The sequence below is a fragment of the Mirounga leonina genome, unplaced genomic scaffold (assembly GCF_011800145.1).
Source record: "Mirounga leonina isolate KUSES-001 unplaced genomic scaffold, KU_Mleo_1.0 Mir_101723, whole genome shotgun sequence".
NCBI lineage: Eukaryota > Metazoa > Chordata > Mammalia > Carnivora > Phocidae > Mirounga > Mirounga leonina.
Window position 1 is genome coordinate 1 of NW_023270187.1, and position 14,848 is coordinate 14,848.

Below are 14,848 nucleotides of genomic sequence, written 5' to 3' on the forward strand. Positions count from 1 at the left end.
GATACATATTAAATTTTCTTAAGTGCAATTTACTCTCCTGAGTGATGGTCCAAGTACCTTCTCATTCCTACCCTTGAAGGTGCTGGGCCCTCCAGTCTAGGCAGGAAAGCTTTGATGACTGGATCTGCTACTCACATCTTACATGACAAGAGCAACCTGTTGTTTTCTGAGTCATGTCTTATTTTCCTGAAATAGTTTTGCATGTTTTCTTCCAACCCATAATTTGATGTTGCTGAGTTTATTTACATGCATTTAAAAATAACAGAGTATGTTGGAAAATTTTAGCCACATAGATCAATTTGAAAGTAAGCTAATAGCTAATTCATCCTACTCTATTTGGGGTTATTATTGAATTTGATTAGGTACATCAATCTGGCCAAAGAGAAGGACCAGCCCAAAAGCATTCCTCTCAGAATCTTCACTGAGGACATCAAGAACTGTGCCTGTGTAAGTGTTTTTAAGACCAAAAATTAAATTCCATGTTCCTGATTCAGATAGAATGAAAGAGATGGAGATGGAGATAGAGAGAGGGAGGGAGGGAGAGATGGGGAGGTAGGAAGGAGAGAGCAAGAGATAAGAAGAGAGAGAGTATTTAGAAAAGTACCATGTGGGAAAATGTATTTTCCTGTCTACACGTGTCTTTGTATACATAAAGAGTGAATCCTAGGTAATATGAAGCGAGAGGAATCCATGCCACAGTACTTAAGCATGGAAAGAATATTGCATGTTAAATATCCATAATATTTCCCTGGCTCTTTCTAATAGCAACAACACTGGCTTGTAATAAGGTGATTTTCACATGCAGGTATTTCCTACTAGAAGTAAACATTTTTTCCCAATGGTTACTACTTATGTACAGAATGGTTTGGATTGTTTCCACAGTTCTCCACCCTCCCCCCATTGACGCTTTATTTGGTATAACTGTAAACTCACAGAAAAGTTGTAGGTATAAAAATAAAACAAAAAACACCCCATGCACCCTTTACCTAGATTCAGCTATTAGTAACATTTTACTCCACTTGCTTTATCATTTATTTTCTTTCTCTGTCCCTATTATGTGTATGTTATACTTATTTTTGAGGGTCATACAAATGCCATGGCCCTTTATCCTTAAACCTAGGTATTTCCCAAGAATAAAGATATCCTCTTATATCACCATCACACAGTTATCACCTTTAGTAAATTTAACATCGGTGTAATACTTTACTCTGCCTTCCATGTTCCCATTTTGTCAGTTGACCTCAATAATGTCTCCTTTCCAGTACAGGATCTACTCAAGGGTCAGGTATTTCACTTAGTAGTTATATCAACTGCAGAGGGGTTTTGAAAGGTCTTTTGATCCAAGGAATATCAGGGTTGAATTGAGCTCAGAGGGATGACACTTTTAAGGGATCAGCATATTTCTATCTCATTTTCTTTTGGCTGTTGGGGGAAAAAAAATCAAACCAGTTGCCCATTCTTGGTATAAAATTTGATTTCTGAAATTGTAGTGCAGTAGCCAAGACATTTGCAATGATGAACAAGATACTTTGGGTATCTTTAAGTGACATTTTTTTTTTCCTGTTATACTTTACAGTAGCTCTAGGTCACACAAAATAGTATTTGAAGGTGGAAAAAGGGGTAGTTATTCCTGGCCAAAGCAAAAGCCATGCAAATATTTTGATTGGTTTCTAAGCACCAGGTAGATGCATTGCATGAAGGAGATAAGGCCAGAGGGTTCTCTAGCAGCAGAGCACACTCTTGTCTCTGCCTGCTTTGATTTCAGCTGTGGCAGTGGGTTACACTCAGAATTTTCCATGGAAAATTACCTTGAAATCTTTAAAAATCAACTTTATTTATGTATAATTTACACAAAATAAGCATTTCTAATGTTCTTCACTTGTTCCTGAACATCCAAGTTTCCCTCTAACACTGTTTTCATTTCATCCTAGAGAGATGATCCTTAGCATTTCTTGTGCAGACCTGGTGCAAACAGATTTTCTTAATTTCTCTTATCTGAATATGGCTTTATTTCACACTCACTCTTGAAGGATATTTTGAGGGATGTAGAATTTTGTTCGCAAACTTTTTCCTTTCAGCTCTTTAAAGATGTTCCACTGTCTTTTTGTCTTTGTGCTTTCTGATGAGTAGTCTGTGATCAATCAAACATTAATCCCCTGTAGGTGATTTGTCATTTTTCTCTAGCTGCTTTCAAGAGTTTCTCTTTATTTTTGGTTTTTAGCAGTGTGGCTATGAAGTATCAAAGCATGGTTTTCTTTGAATCTGTCCTATTTGGCATATTCTGAACTTCCTGAATTTATAAATTTAATTTCACCAAATTTGGGAAATTTTAATCATGATTACCTCAAATATTTTCTTCCCCATTTTCTCTCTCCTCTCCTCCTGAGAGTCCAGTTATATGTATATTAGACCCTTTCATATTGTTCATAGATCCCTCAGACTCTTAATTTTTTCAATCTTTTTTTCCCCTTTTCTTCTTCAGACAGGATAATTTCTATTATCTATTTTCAAATCACTGACTTCTTTTTGTCATCTCCATTATGCAATGTAGCCTAGTCAGTAAATTTTTTCTTTAAGATATTTTTCAGATAAAAAATTTCTGTTTTTAAATATTTTTAGTTTCTATGCTAAGATGCCTCTTTCGTTTATTGTGAGCATATTTTCATTTGTATCATTGAGCATTATTGTAATAGCTGTTTTTGGCTAACAGTCTGAACATCTAGATCATCTCAGGGTTGGCTTCAGCTCTTGAGAATTGATCACATATTCCTTGTTCTTCATATATTAAGTAACACTTTGACTCATATAAAAAAAAGTAACATTTCTTTTTCTTTTAAATTATTTCAAAAAGCAGCTTATTTTTCTGAAGTCATTTGTTTACAGAGAGCTCTATCTACTGGAATTTATCTGTTTTGGAGAACCTACAACATGCAGGAAAATATACATACATCTCTGGAATTACTATTTTGAACATAGTATGTTCCTTATACCATGAAAACCATTATCTTGCAGACCAGATAAATTAAAAAGTGATTATTAGTATTTCAAAAGAGATTTTTTTTCTTTAAAAAGATTTCATGGGAGGGATGCCTGGGTGGCTCAGTCAGTTATGCATCTGCCTTCGACTCAGGTTATGATCCCAGGGTCCTGGGATGGAGTCTTGCATCAGGCTCCCTGCTCAGAGGGGAGCCTGCTTCTCCCTCTGCCTTCTCTGCCTGTGGCTCCCCCTGCTTGTGCTCTCTCTCTGACAAATAAATAAACAAAAATCTTAAAAAAAAAAAAAAATTTGTGGGAAACTTTTTAAGTTGTACTGAAAGGCTTTCAGACATCTTAAAAAAAATAGCAGAGCCATTACTTCTAACTAAATTTCAAGCTAAGACCCAGTCTTGAATCCTCTAGACAATTTAACATAGGAAGCCCCTCCTAGACAATTTAACATAGGATATCCTTGAGTTTGGGTGCTCTGAGTCCTACTGCTAGGTTCTGAACACTTTTTTTTATAATCCTTAAAGCTCAAGTAGTTTGAAATCAATGAACACTTTTGTTTATAAAAGTTCGATTATCAAACAACTTTTGGGCCATCTGTCATATCAAGCAATTGCATTTCAATTCATAAGAAGAAAAATACAATGAAAGAACAAGTTTCTTTTAACTTTGTTTTTAATATTTTTAAGGACTGTGAGTGTCCACTTCTGTTGCTTGTCTTCTTCATGCACTGTTTCTCAAAGAACACAGGCCTCATTGCCTAATAATGTTATAAAAAGTGTATGCGTGGTTGGTTACATATTGTCCTATTTTAAAATGTCTTTTGGAATTCGGGTACTTTTATCGATATCATCTCAGATTCCTATCCATCCCTTTCAGATAATTTTCAATAACTGTTTTCCTTGTTGTATGGAGCAGTTTCTCAATATAAGGTGTGATAGAGAGATATTATAAGTAACTACTCACTGTCAGAGTTGCGAATGGAATATAAACTTCTAACATTTTCAGTCTCATTTCCTAGACTCATTGGTTTTATTTGTCTCAACAGATTTCAACAATGGAAATCTTAGTAACCATGATGACACAAAGACAGTACTGACTAAATAGTAGTTTAAAAAAAAAAAATGTCTGTCACAGACGGTTCTTATTCTGATTTTGCTGAAACTGAGTATGTAATTGCGAAGAGAGAAAAGTATCTAGCTCCTCCTTTTTAAACTATCTCCCCTCTCTATTTTGGGAATAGCCTTATGGAGCTGAGGGTCAGTTCATGTCCCCTCGTGGAATTCTGTTTTTCTCTTTCTTGCTTAAGCTGCTATATTTTGTAAGCCACAAATCCTTGAAGGGAAATATATGTTTCACTGAAATGTTTCCTACTAGCTTCATGTTATGTAAAGAAATGAAAATATAATCAAGGGTGTGTGCTCTACATATGCTTTACTTTGTCATTAACTGAAAACAAGCTTTGCCTTTAGAGTATGGATAATAATTTGACAATAATTATTTGGTCACCTGCTTTAAATTTTTAAAAATTTATAGCAATTTTTCTCATTTCTTTTTTACAGTCTGTAACTGTAACAGTAACAAATTCAGACACAGTGAATGACATTATCAACATGTCACTACCAATGCTAGGAATAACTGTAAGTTCCCTTGCAAACTATTTTTAATTTAAAAACCATCTTTGACTTTTGAGATTTGTGTGTGTGTGTGTGTGTGTGTGTTGTGTACCTCCCGTTATAAGACAGCTGATTATTATACATATCATAGTCATATTTTGTCCCCCAGATTTAGAAATTGAAGGCAGCAAAGCTATATTATTAGCCTATACATGGGTGCTCTTCTTGTCTTCCCATTTTAAATTTTCTGCGAATTCAAAATCATAGCATAAAATTGGGCTATAATTTTAGAGTGCTAATAACAACATGCAGTTTATTGTATATATTTTATACACAGACAATAAAATATTTCTAAGTTTCTAAATATTTCCTCCTCTATTGGACTCTTCTGTCTGTGTCTTCATTCCTGATTCCTCCCCATCCCTGTTTACCCTGGTCATCACCCAAGGACTCAATCCCAGTTAGATGAATCCTAAATTATATGTTTTGTTGTACATTTTGACATAAAGACCACATGGCTAGAAGCTACCTCCTCTTGATGCAGTTCCTTGGGATGAGGCGGCTCACACCCCTTATGAACTGGTAAAGAGGACAAGTTCTGAATAAGACCATGATCTGGGGGCAGTTGCGTACATATCACTTTCATCTTGTTTTGGTTTTAACGGCCTGTTCCTTTATGTTTTGATGGTGCTGGTGTGAGTTGCTGGACTTTTTTTTTTTTTTTTTTTTTTTTTTGATGAAAGACATGGACATATTTGAGGATGAGGTTTTCTAAGGGAAAAGAGAAGGAGAGTGATAGTCAGATGGACAGAACTGAAGGGAGCACTTGTAAAGCACAGCTTCTTATATAAAATCCTCTATAAATGCAAAAATGTCTTGCTATTATGACATGACATAATTACAAGATTCTTACTTAAATTCTGTCTGACCCAATGGTATAATAAAGCCCCTTAAAAATTCAGGGCAACTGGAATTTAGCATAAGAAATCAATGATTTCTGTACAAACAAAATTTAATAATATATCTGAAATAAAATTGAATTTATATGTACTGAGTAAAGCACATATCTACATTGATTTCTAACCTGTATGATATATATACCCTAAATAGGAATTAAGTCTTAGAAAGAGAGTGAGTGGTTTTAGGGATGAAGTTGAGGAGATTGATTAATGATGAAGCTCATTTTATTTCATGTTTGTGATTTTCCTTTGCATAAAGTGATCAATCTCACCACACAAAGAATTTCTGTTTTAATGAAGAATTGGGGTTATTTGGCTTTATGTATGCCTGATTTAAGGGATTCCAGCATAGCATTTCCAAACCCTACCCTACCTTACTAGCTCTCACGAGTTATTTGCAATACAATTTTGAGCAGATTTAGCTATGTGTGTGTGTCTGTGTGTCTGCGTGTGTCTGTGTGTGTGTCTGTGTCCATACCTATGACCTTTCTTCATAAGGGCAAGACCATGATTTTTAATCAGGAGTCCAGGTCAAGCATAGTACCTATCACCAACAACTCCATGTCAAACATTTTTTGCTTTAGTCTCCTGGAAGACTCTCTAAAATAGTTCAGCGGTCTTTATAATTTAGATGTGTTTGTTTCAAGTAGGACTTCCAGGTTTACTGGGCGGTAATTCTGCTGGGAGTAATTGTTTTCTGCATCTGATATGTTGTCTAGGTTAGAGTCCTTGTTCTTTCTCTCCCTGAAGTGGGGCTTGCCTGCACCAAAGCCAGTGGCTGACTTCAGTCCACTATCTCCTCAAGGCCTCTTGGGCGTTTGTCTCCTTTTGCCCAGGGCTGCTGAACTATTGATGCCTTTCAAGTTACTTTGCTCAGGAATAGTCATAGCAGGGTATATGGCTCTCTGGACAATATGCATGTCAGGGCAGGGACATTTGGCGGCAAAAGCCAGCATTATCCAAGGAATCTAGAGACAGCGGAAGGCAGGACTCTGAGATTAGAAGTTTCCTCCTTAGCGAAGGGGCACAACTGTGATTTCTTAGGCCATGGGCCACCCACACCGTGAGGGGCTGATTGTACTGTGGTTTCCTGGCCTTTATCAAAAATGACAAGAACCTGGGACGGTCCACTGGAGGCTATGAGGGAACAAGTTAACAAGTACTGTAGCTACCTCCATGGACCAAATGGCATTTATACTGGCCCCAATTCTTTCTTTCTGGAAACAGAGAAATGCAAAGGAAATGTGTTCTTCAAGTACTGTGAAAGATTTGTTATGATGCATAGTTCTTTTTGTTTCCAAGGGCTCTGAGAAAGACTACCAGCTGTGGGTGAGTGCTGGCAAGGAAGCGTCCCCACACCCACTCACTGGTAAGTGTCAGGGAAAATCTAAGATGGGATTGATTAGGTTCAAAATTGTAACTCTACATCTCAAAGTAATGGTTGTTCTGTCTTCAGCTTAAATACCCTTAAAAGTGAAAATCACATGCAATATTCACTCTCACGTTTATTAAAGAATTACCAGGTGCTTACTTGTTCCCAGGCACTGAGGACATCTCTTCATTCCTCAGCTTAAGGTCTAGTTAGGGAGAGAAATGTAAATTTTTCGTTTCTACTTCATTTTACCTGACAAACAGAGCTGTCTTAAAAATTTTTTTGTTTATTGTTTACTTACTTATTTACTCACTTAGGTATGAAAGCATAGAATTGGAATTTCTTTTTCCCATACATTTATTTTTCATATTCCAGTCTTGAATTCCAGTTCCTAACAACTAAATAGCCTCTATTTTGTGAGAATCCGCTAAAATCCAATCATGTCTCTGAATCCAGGTATAGGTATGTATTTAACACCTGCTCTGTGCCCAGAAGTTTTCTCAGCATCATAAAGAGAATGAGATAATCACATTTAAACTCCTCAAGTCTTCACTGACTAAACTACCTGCACTTTGTTGTTTCTCAGGCTTTTTCCATCACTGTTCTTAAGGTTATTGATAAACAGATTACACCTCTCCTAAAATAGTTATTAGCACAAGTTCTCTAAAAAAAAATCTTTGGATTAGCAAAATTGTTCAGTGCTTACCAAAAATAGAAGGATTAAAAAACCAGAGAAAAAAGAGAGGATCTGTAGCAGACCTTGAAGTATAGTAATGTATGGTAATGGTGACAATGATTTCTGCTAGAAATCTTAGAGCATTCCTTCTTACATGCATTTTTCAAAATCTTTTTAATAATCCTGTGAGGCGGGATGCCTGGGTGGCTCAGTTAAGTGTCTGCCTTTGGCTCAGGTCATGATCCCAGGGTCCTGGGCTCCTTGCTCAGTGGGGAGCTGCTTCTCCCTTGGCCTGCCGCTCCCCCTGCTTGTGCTCTCTCTCTCTCTCTGACAAATAAATAAATAAAATCTTAAAAAGAAAATAATCCCGTGAGGCTATTACTCTTTTTCAAGTTATCTAAAGAATATTTTCAAGTGATCTAGAAATCTAAATAACCAATTTCTTTCTACGAAATGTATATTCCCAGTCTTAGAATACAGAGAGTCACCAAGGGCATAGCTGAGGAAAAAAATCCCCCCCACCATTTCATGTTTCATATTAATATTGACATCTCTGTAAAAGTCGGCCAACCACAAAAAGGAAAAAAGTCAAATACTTAAATATATTTATTTTAATAAAGTGCATTAATTTAGGTAAAACAATATAGATGATAACTTTTTAGACTTTGAGCAGCTTCACACACCAAGGCAGCTCTAAGGAATCCGGAGAGCCTGTCATTCATGATGATCCATTGGCAGCATTCAAAATGCATTTTTTACCAATGCTCTCAATTCTCAATTGCGGATTATCTCCTGGTTATCTTTGTGATTTGGTTGTATTGCTGTCGTAGAAGCTTCTTTTTCCTTAAAAGAGGGAAGTCACTGTGATTCTTGTGAACACATCACTGACACTGCATCTATGACAGATGAGAAGGAACAGCAAAAGCTCCCCAAGTTACATTCAATAATAAATCAGAAATGACAGAAAGAGAACTTCCATTCTGTTCTTAAAAAATGAGATCCATATCCTATAGCACAGGGTCTTTGAGAATTCTATAGAGAGGAAACAATTTAAAGCATACAAGAACAAAACAAATCACTTGGCAGGCAACTCTCACTGACTCTGGGTGCAGTTTTCCACTCTGTAAACATCGTTTTGCACTTTGCTTCTGGGTTCCCAACACTGTTCAGCCTTCCCTCTGATCATCACCTGGCAGGACTCCCCTTGGAGGAAGGGCAGCAGTGGGAGGGAAGTATAAAGCATAAAGGCAACCCATCCCACTGCCCTTGAGTAGCTCTGCCTCTAGAAATTGACAAAAGGAAATGAAAAAAAAATCTGCTCAACTGACATTATGTGAGAGAGAATAGCAATTCTTAATATATATGTTCAATTATTTAAAAAATATTACCCACCAATGCATATTAATATATTTACTCTGATCCTTATAAGTTTGTGTGAGGGCAAGCATTTCAAAGGATGAATGTAAGGCTCAGAGGGGTCAAGTAATTTGCCTAAGATGTGCAGATCTCGTTAGTGTCAAGGCAGAAACTAGAAGGCCTTAAATATTCTCAGATGGAAACACAGCAAAAGTCAGCATTGTGCAATGCACTGATGAATCTTTGTATTCCAAGTAAAGTAACATGCTTTACATTTTTTTTCTCTTTTTAAAATCTTTTCCTTGGGCACCTGCTTTCTGCAGGGTGTCTCCAACAAGAGCGAATATGATGCTCACTCAGGAGGCACAGAGTGAGTGCCAGAAGCCCCAGGAGAATAGCAGCATATACCAGTGTGATGCATACACTCATGGGAAGGGGGATTTGATCAGAGCCATCACCATCAGCCTGAATCTATATTTTTTCCATATAGGACATAAACATCCCTATGGAATTAAAATGAGCCATCTTCCATCTACCACACTGCTGCCGCAGACACCAGAGGACTCCATCTCTCCTTCCACCCTCCAGGAGTCCCTCCTTCTGGAGCAGGGGTTCGCAGAGATGCAAGGCCGGTTCATCCTGAAGCCCAGGCACCCGGCGCAGAATGAGCAAGGGAGAGGTGAGCCCCTTCCCTTTCTTCAGGTGTCTCCTCTTGGCTCATGTCTCCACTCTTGCCCACAAATTGAGGACACAGAGCTCACTCTCTCTGTGGGGGGTGGGGAGGAACAGTAGAGGCAAGAACCCCAAAACTGCACAGAATCGAGCTTAGAGAAACCCAAAGGTCTTAGGACCCAACTCACTTCGAGGAAGGTTGTGTGCTTGTTTTAATTCTCCTAGGTAGACTGTTAGCTCCTTTCTCTGTATCCCCAGAACACTTTCTACATATAATTATGTGAGTACACATCTGTGTGTCTTCTTAGAGCACAAGCTGTTTGTGGCCTGGAAACAGGTCTTCCCTATTCCAGGGTTTTATCTAGTATCTCAGGCCATCACAGGATGGAATCAAATGACTGCATGGCTTAGACGCACCTGGAATGGAAGAACTCCAGTGGAGTAAAGAGTTATGGAACTGAATTGGATTTATTCTGGGCTTAGGCTGAAGTGGCCTTGGGCTTACAGTTAGAATTCAAGTCTCAATTCTGCCCCCACTTTCCATGTCTGCTTCAGACACAGGTCAAGGCTGGAGCGAGACTGAATGTTTATGGTCAGGGCTTTTTCATCTTCCTTCTTGCTATTTTTTTCCCTACCATTCCAGTATTCTCCCATTGATATTTTTTTCTCTGATGAAAATGTGTTATTCATCTGAGAAGTATTGGGCCAAAATAGAAAGTATTTTATTGTTATGATTGTTATTCTATAAGCACAAAGTTTCAAAAATTTTATTTTTTAATATTCATACCCTAATTCAAGCATTAGGAAACATTAACCCAAATCTTGCCAGGACTGTTTAAGAAAGAATAGGTTTCCATAAAGTTAGCTTGTTTAATCATTCCTATATTTTTCATGGCTATAGCATATATTTTTATTAGTAATAGAGGCAACATGACCTCTAACAGCAAATAATGTACATTATGAAACATCCAGCTAAGCCTGAAAATACCTTGGAGAAAGTATAGGACTCAATGTGTACTTATTTTCTGTATACTCATAGAGTAGCTAGATATATAGCTTTGTACCAAGGGATACAACATTCTTCTTAAGAGCATTCTTCTTATTAAAGCTGAAGAATGGAATATATTTGGGTAGTTTTAGAAATAATAAAACTAGGGGAAGAGTAGGGAACCCAGGTTGCATACAACAACTCAACTTACATATTAACACGTATCTTCAGCAAATGCATACATTTTGATGTACAGGAATCTCCTCCTGGATTTAAGAATGTGTTTGCTTTCTTTCTTCTCTCCTTTTAAAATGGTAGCGGTATCAATTTCAGAGCAGGAAGAAAGAGCCTTAGTTAAGTAAAGTGGTAGCCATCCTTCATGATTGCCTACCTTCTAGAGGTTGCAAAATCAAATAGAGAATGGGAGTGATGTCTGCTTTGGAGGGGGAAGAGACTGATGTCTAGACTGCCTGAGGCCTTCTGAGCAAGGAAATTACTTTTATCAAGGCTGCCACGAGCCATGCCTTGTGCTGAGTAGTACATTACATTTAGTTCAACGAGTTGTAGGCAGCAGCATTTATGTTAAAGTTAAGCAAACCAAAGCTTAAGAATTTTTGAGTAATCTAACTAGGTGGCAGAACCAGGATGCTTCTGGTTCTTAGATCCTGGTCTCTCTGGTCAAGTGCCATGAGTGTTGCCACCCACGTGAGTGGATACGGTGATGCACTCACTACATCCCAGAAAAGCCCAGTGGACAGGTGTTTATGGGTGTTTGGTGAAATGTTGCTCATTTGTTTATCCTTCTACAGCTTGGCTCCTCTGTGGACTTTTAAAGAATTCAGTTATTTAAGCAGATTTTATAAGCAAATGTTAAGGTATCTTATAAGGAAAACATTCATAGCTGAGCAGTAGAAACTTTCAACTCAGCTTTTCACTGCAGATCACCTTTTCTTTGTAAAGCTCTTCTTCTGCATTCTTTTGATAGGGAACGTTGGGTAATTCAAAATCATCTCTGGAAATTGGGGATAAATCAGGCATTCATAATCTCTCATTGTTTTTCTTTTTGTATGTTTTCTTTCAAGCCTTGTACTGGTATGGTGTATATACATGTATGTTTGAGTATGTGTGAGGAATTGGGTGCAATTCATTGTGGATTAGACTCTTTTCCGTAAATATCAAACATAATTTACAAAAAAAAAAAGTCATCTCTGGGTAGCTTGGTGGGGTATCACAAGAAAACACAGTCACCTGGAATCTTACCACATAGCCAGCATGTAATGACTATTTCCCAAGAACCCTGAATGCAGGGAGTCATCCTTGGGGATGGCCCAGAGCAGAGACACCAGAGGCCGCCTGAGAAGTGGGGTCAGGCGGATCATGTCATGAAAGGCAGATCCTTTTGATCATAGAAAGATGAGCACTCAGGGGCACCTGGGTGGCTCAGTCGTTAAGCGTCTGCCTTCAGCTCAGGTCATGATCCCAGGGTCCTGGGATCTAGCCCTGCATCGGGCTCCCTGCTCAGTGGGAGTCTGCTTCTCCCTCTCCCAATCCCCCCCTGCTTGTGTTCCCTCTCTCGTTGTCTCTCTCTGCCAAATAAATAAATAAAATTAAAAAAAAAAAAAAAAAGTTGAGCACTCAGAAAGCCAAAGAGGAAACTTAAGACTGGAAGGAGACTCACTGTGAAAGCAGATGATTAACAAACTCAGCTTGATTTGAATACCAGATCTTTTGAGCTTTTAAAATCAGATCTGACACTGGATGAATCCACTAATCATACTTACCAATAGGAAACAAACAACAAGTGAAGTGCCTCGTGATAAAGCACAACGGGCAGTAGATGGGATTGAAAGCATTGACACTAAGTCTGATCAAGTCTCTAGGTTTAACCATCAGTTTGCAGGATCTGGGGAACAACTGTTAACACCATAAGAATGCTATTGGCCAATTTCAAAACATGGAAAATTCTACACAAAAAATGCCTCAGTTTCCCTCTTCTAGCCATTGCAGTGAATGTACCGTAGAATGGGAATGGTGAAAATAAGGTTAAGCGGGATGGCTGGGTGGCTCAGTTGTTAAGCGTCTCCCTTGGGCTCAGGTCATGATCCCTGTGTCCTGGGATTGAGCCCTGCATTAGGCTCCATGCTGGGTGGGAAGCCTACTTTTCCCTCTCCCGCTCCCCCTGCTTGTGTTCCATCTCTCACTGGCTCTCTATCAAAAAATAAATAAAATCTTTAGAAAAAAAAAGAAAAGAAGGTTAAGCGAATAAAACAACAACAACTACTACTAATCTCACTTCTTCCTTAGATTACAGGCAGAAGACAGTTAAAAGCGGTTTTTTCAGAGACTGGGCCTGTTGTCTGGGCTCCAGCACTAGCCAGGACAGCCAGTGCACAACCCCACCTTCTTCAAAGCCAGGACAGCTCTTTGGAGTTTCCCTCATGGATGTGTGTAATAAAGACAACTTGCCCTTCCCAATCCTGGTAGGTCATATCCTTTTGGTCTTCTATAGCCCTTCTGAGGAGGGGACACTCTGAGAGGCCACGTGTCCTCATCCAAATCTATTCCCAAATGGAGAAGTCATTAGACAGCCCCTGGCTTTGGCTGAGAAGCTCTGTTACTGTTATTTCAAAGAATAGAATCTGATTTAGGTCTTGCAGAGTCATGAGGCAAATACAACAGGAAAAGACATTCTTCTCCATTCCACTTGGGTCTTGTTTCCACAAAGACATGCGGAGGCTTGTTCAGATCAGTCAAAATGGACTCTGTGTATGTGAGTCTCTGAGAGTCCACCTCATCTTCACACTCTCCCCTCATTGCCTTCCTGAACTCACATGAGTCTCAAGTCTCCTTCAGCGGAGTCTACTCAGTCTAACAACTGTAAACATCTGACACGAGCATAGACTCATCCTCTGGCAAATAGGAAACTATTAATCCTAACAGAATATGTCAAATGAAAGCCACAGAGTTTGGCCTGTGTTATCTCAAACTGCTCTAGTGAATTGTCAGTGTGGACCTTCACTGAGTATTCGGTGTCTCTGCAAGCACTGTCCGGGATGTAGGGAACGTTCTGCTAGCTATGAAGAAATGAATCATCTTAGCTAGCATGTTACCTGCTAGCTACTACCCCAGGCCCTTGCATCACAGCAAATTTAGAGGGTAGCTAGGATTATCATCCTCCACACTTCTTAAACGAATCGGAAAAGCCTCAGTACAGGATGTATGTGCCCCAGCTCACACAATAGATAAGTAGCATAATAGACTTCAGATCCATTTTATTCCCTGAGTCCAGCCCTTATTAAGATTCTACACAGCAGGGAGAGGACATGAAGATACAGCAAAAGACAATGAAAGACTCATGAGAAGGGAGGGTAATCAGAGAAAGAGAAGAGAGTTTCTGAGCCTGACTTTAAAAGAGGGAAGGAAATAGAACAAGTAGGAAAGGAGTATACAGTCACTTAAAGAGAAATAAACAAATGGGAAATGTGTATTTCCTAAATAGACTTCCATACTTGGGGGAGAGCATCTATGTAATGGAATAATGAGAAAAGAATGGTAAAGTAGGAAACAGACGGTGATTGTGCAAAGGCCTTGAAGCAGAGAAGTTTGATTTAAGAGTGGAAACTCAATGGAAAGGAAAATCTGCTTAAAAGAAGTGTTTAAAATGTTTCAGTGTATGACTGTAAAATGGATATTTCGGTAGAAAGTATATAGAGAGACACTGAAAAAAAACAATCTAAATTGACTTTAGTCCTTTCAGCTCAAAAACAGTGTACCATTGCATTCCCCTCCTCTTTCAAAACGGAGGCAAGCTTGAGCTCTGCGTTTGGGATATGAGATGTGATATAATTTTCTTTTCTTCCTACAGGATATGCTTTCCTTTATTAATCAAAAAGGGTCACTCACAGAATGCATCTTCAGCAAATCACCCAATATAAAATCAACCAGGGTCCTAAAGGAGAAACTAAATTCTGGGGTCAAAGTGGACCTGTACAGCGAATCTGTTCATGTGGTCGCATCCGTCTTAAAGGTAGGGAAGGTTCTAGCATTATCCACACACGAGTAACTGAAGCTATGATTGGTGTCCTTCATCATGACTGCTCAAGAACCATAATGGGCATAACAGATTAAGAACCTGACAAGCTGAAAAACGCTTGACAAAATCAAAATTTAAGGAAGATACTTTAGGAGTTAAAAGCCCCATATGTTAGAAATACTTTCTGTTTT

General features: G+C 38.5%; 1 protein-coding gene across 2 annotated transcripts; it reads left to right on the top strand.

Annotated features, from left to right (window-relative positions):
- Window positions 1–6: 6 nt before the first annotated feature.
- On the top strand, window positions 7–14,842 carry LOC118013979 (rho GTPase-activating protein 20-like). Of its 2 annotated transcripts, XM_035009933.1 has the most exons (6): window positions 7–447; window positions 4,548–4,625; window positions 6,863–6,929; window positions 9,455–9,643; window positions 12,929–13,104; window positions 14,490–14,842. In XM_035009933.1, the coding sequence occupies exons 2-6, from the start codon at window positions 4,599–4,601 to the stop codon at window positions 14,685–14,687; spliced, it is 657 nt and encodes a 218-aa protein (XP_034865824.1). In that variant the 5' UTR covers window positions 7–447; window positions 4,548–4,598; the 3' UTR covers window positions 14,688–14,842. The 2 variants fall into 2 exon arrangements, with proteins under 2 accessions (XP_034865824.1, XP_034865832.1); XM_035009941.1 differs by lacking the exon at window positions 4,548–4,625.
- The last annotated feature ends 6 nt before the right edge of the window (window positions 14,843–14,848 follow it).

Coding starts and splice junctions, on each gene's coding strand:
- LOC118013979 (XM_035009933.1), top strand. CDS start 4,599: ATGTCACTACCAATGCTAGGAATAACT. Junction 6,930..9,454: donor GTCCCCACACCCACTCACTG/GTAAGTGTCAGG, acceptor TTTTCCATATAG/GACATAAACATCCCTATGGA. Junction 9,644..12,928: donor GCAGAATGAGCAAGGGAGAG/GTGAGCCCCTTC, acceptor CTTCTTCCTTAG/ATTACAGGCAGAAGACAGTT.